We start from the raw sequence: 3,662 nt of genomic DNA, 5'->3' as shown, positions 1-3,662 counted from the left end.
ACTTATTTATTTCATCTGAGTAAATGCCATTTCTGAATGTACTCAAAAGCTATATATTAAATTTTTTTAAATAAAAAGAAGGAAATAGGAAAAAAAAAGAACACAATAAGGGAAGAGAATTTAAATATCAAAAAGGACCATTCTTTGGAATTATTATAATTTTATTATAATTACTCACTCAATCAAATTAATCTACCCTTCCCATTGGTCAAAATGATCTACTTTTACATCATAGTGATTCCATTTGTAATTGTCTAGGAATAAGGCTACAGTAGTTACAGTTGTATAAGTTTACTTTGTTTCCCAGAAAAGAACATTTCTTATGACTGTAGAAACCTGACCAGGCTTCAGGTACCGACTCTTCAGTTTTGACATAGCTGCCTTCACTTCTTTGTTCCTTAGAGTGTAAATAACTGGGTTTAAGATGGGAGTAAAGATGGTGTAAAAAACAGCAAGGACTTTGTCAACAGAATAACCACTGAAGGGCCACACGTAGATGAAGATGCATGGTCCAAAGAATAGTATGACCACAGTGATATGAGCAGTCAGTGTGGAGCGGGCCTTTGCCATGCTAGCAGAGGAGCGGTTCCTGACGGTGATAAGTATCACAGTGTAGGAGACAACCAAAAGGAGAAAGGAGCTCATAGAAAGAAAGCCACTGTCTGCAACTATAAGTAGGCTGACAACATAAGTGTCTATGCAGGCCAGCTTTGTCACTAGAGGGAGGTCACAGAAAAAACTGTCTACCTGATTTGGGCCACAAAAAGGCAAGTTAACAGTAAATGCCAACTGGCTAGTAGTATGGATGAAACCCACAAGCCAGGGGATGAGAACAAGAATAATACACACACGGCGACTCATTATTGTCATGTAGTGGAGAGGTTTGCATATAGCAACGTAACGGTCATAAGCCATGGATACAAGGAGCACCATTTCACTGCCAGCGAAAAGGTGAACGCAGAAAATCTGGGCCAGGCAGGCATCAAATGAAATAGTCTTGTGCTCAACCAGAAAGTCTGCAATCATTTTAGGGGTAGCAAAAGAGGCAACGCATATATCTATAAAAGAGAGGTTCGCAAGCAGGAAGTACATGGGGGTATGAAGGCGGGCATCTGAGGTTACAGTGAGGATGATAAGAAAGTTGCCCAGCAGTATTGCTAGGTAAAGTAGTGAAAATATGAGAAACAAGAAAGGCTGGAGCTCCTGGGAATTAGAGAGCCCCAGCAACACAAACTCGGTCACCCGGGAATGATTTATGTCATTCATTGACTTTGGGAGGATTGTATCTTGTTACCTGAATAGGAGAGAAACAGAAATCAGTCAGTAAGCATGGGTTTCATTTCCCATTTCTACTTCCTTCTTTAGAGATTCTAATTTCTACTTATATTTATGTATCTGAATTTTCATGAATCATTAAAAAGTATATAAGCAATATAATAACAATAAAGTGGGATAAAGGGGAGAGTATTGAGATGTTTGACATTGTCATGTCCAGTTATATGAATTTGAGGAATGTAAGCTACTTACTTTACAAATGAAATTGAAAATCTGAAATGTTTTCTTGACATTACAGAAATCTAGTATAAGAAGTTACAAAGACAATATCTGAATAGTTTTTTCTATAACAAATTATATAACATGTTTTTAAATGGCTAACACAGGAAGACAGTTTCACAATGTTGACCCCAAAAGTGAGACACAAAAGTGTATATACTATATGAACCTATTTAAATAAAGTTCAAAATAGGCTACACCGATCTATGATATTATCAAAGCTCCTGGAGGGGTTTTCCTGGAAGGGCAATAGGAACAGGAAGGTGACAGAAAGGGCTTCTGAAGTGTTGGTAATGTTCTGTTTCTTGATGTGATTGATAGATACAAGTGTTTGCTTTGTGAAAACTTGCAAGATGTACAAGATCTGCCACGTGTAGTTTTGTGCATATTTTATTTGTTAATAAAAAATCCAAGAGGTAAATAGACACCATTATCTGGTGTGAGAACTCATAGGCAGAATCATTGCCTTCAGTGATTAGGTCTTATTCCCTTCTCTATTCATTTACAAATTTTATGAACTAAAATACAAAACCTAACAAAACCCAAAGATCTAGAGTTCATTGGAACTCTTCCTGGAGTTGTGACTCATCTCTTCCTGGAGTTCTGTTCTATAAAGGAATCCAGTATATTTGTTCTTTTCAATTATTTCCTGATGTTAAGTTTCATTAACCTCAGCTATTGTTACTAATAGCCAAAGATGTAATATTGAATTATAACTGACATTTAATTTGGTGGGGTTTTAAAAATTATAGTTATATTGTACAGTAGTATTCATAGTAAGAAATCCAGACTGTGAAAAAACAACATTTCTTTTTTTTTTTGTTTGGTTATTATATACCCTATTTTATCAACACTTTCTCCCTTTTATGTTATTTATACTTTTATAAGCTATCTAGAACTTGGAAACATTGTATAGTGAATAAAAAAAAGAAAATGTGAAATGTAAAGAAATATCTCTCTCTACATCTAAATCACTTCTTTGGAAGGGAGTGTCTTTTATTTTACTGATTTCTAATTATTTGCAGTTTTTTTATATTAATGTTTTCTTAAATCTAATTGCAATTGCCTAGTGTTTCCTTGAGTTTCACTGGAGGATTTACACATAAATATAGGGCACGTGATGAATAATTTTAATATAGGGACTCATCCCTATATTTCAAATCTCTAGTTGTCTTGAAAATTCCCCCAAAGAATTCACATATCATCACTAATTATATCAAAACTATGGCTCACGGATGTTCAGAAGAGACTGCCAGCAGAGTCTGAAGTCAGAAGGGCTGGAGGTAAAATTATGCAGTGGAGTACTTTGTCTTTGAGAAGCCACCACATTCTTCTTCTGTGTTTTTCCCTTCCTCATCATTTCATAGTAGCCAGTTTTTGAGTTAACTCCAGGTATACAGCATGGCCTATCCTCCCTGGGAAACACACTGACTCAGACTCCTTGACACAAATACTGTAATGAATGCCTAGAAGCAGGCAAGGAAATGATACCCAATAAGACCAACTAATAGGGGCTCTTATGTGTCCTATCAGAAACAGCAAAGCCTTAAATTAATCACAGGGAATGAATCTCCCTCCCAGGGAGACCTTCTAGAGATATAGAAGAACAGAGTGGCAGAGAAGATTTTCTGGTACCTTACAAATAAAATGTATAATCCACTTATGTGAGAAAATCACAGGAACCATCTTCCCAATAAATCTTCTGCAAAGTTGTATGCTTCCATGTCAGGGGTTTCTTGGATGGCCCTCCTCCCCACTCATAAACACTGTCTCCCTCAAAAAAAGTAAATACATAAAAAAATAAGAGCACCTAGGTGGCTTAGTTGGTAAATCATCTGCCTTCAGTTCAGGTCATGATCCCGGGGTCCAGGGATTAAGCCCCAAGCCAGGCTCCCTCCTTAGCAGAGACCCTGCTTCTCCCTCTCCCTCTGCTTCCCTTACTTGTGCTCTCTCACTCTCTCTGTGTCAAATAAACAAATCTTCAAAAATAATAATGTATTTTTTTCAAATCAGAGTATTTTCTGATAATTTTATATGCTCAAAGATAGTTTATATGACCTGACTCACCTAAGAACGAGTCTCTAATTAGTACATGTGTTTTTGAAAGA

The 3,662-nt window shown here is 36.5% G+C and overlaps 1 protein-coding gene across 1 annotated transcript; it reads right to left on the bottom strand.

The window, feature by feature from the left end:
* Positions 1-291: 291 nt before the first annotated feature.
* Positions 292-1,318, bottom strand: LOC131998642 (olfactory receptor 4K15-like). Its single transcript, XM_059371130.1, has one exon. The coding sequence runs from the start codon at positions 1,264-1,266 to the stop codon at positions 292-294; it is 975 nt and encodes a 324-aa protein (XP_059227113.1). The 5' UTR covers positions 1,267-1,318.
* Between the last annotated feature and the right edge of the window lie 2,344 nt (positions 1,319-3,662).

The sequence above is a fragment of the Mustela nigripes genome, chromosome 13 (genome assembly GCF_022355385.1).
Source record: "Mustela nigripes isolate SB6536 chromosome 13, MUSNIG.SB6536, whole genome shotgun sequence".
NCBI classification, from domain to species: Eukaryota; Metazoa; Chordata; class Mammalia; order Carnivora; family Mustelidae; genus Mustela; species Mustela nigripes.
This window is presented reverse-complemented; position numbering and strand designations above follow the sequence as displayed.

Excerpts from the sequence above, each read along its gene's own strand:
- LOC131998642 (XM_059371130.1), bottom strand. The coding sequence starts at position 1,266 with ATGAATGACATAAATCATTCCCGGGTGACCGAGTTTGTGTTGCTGGGG.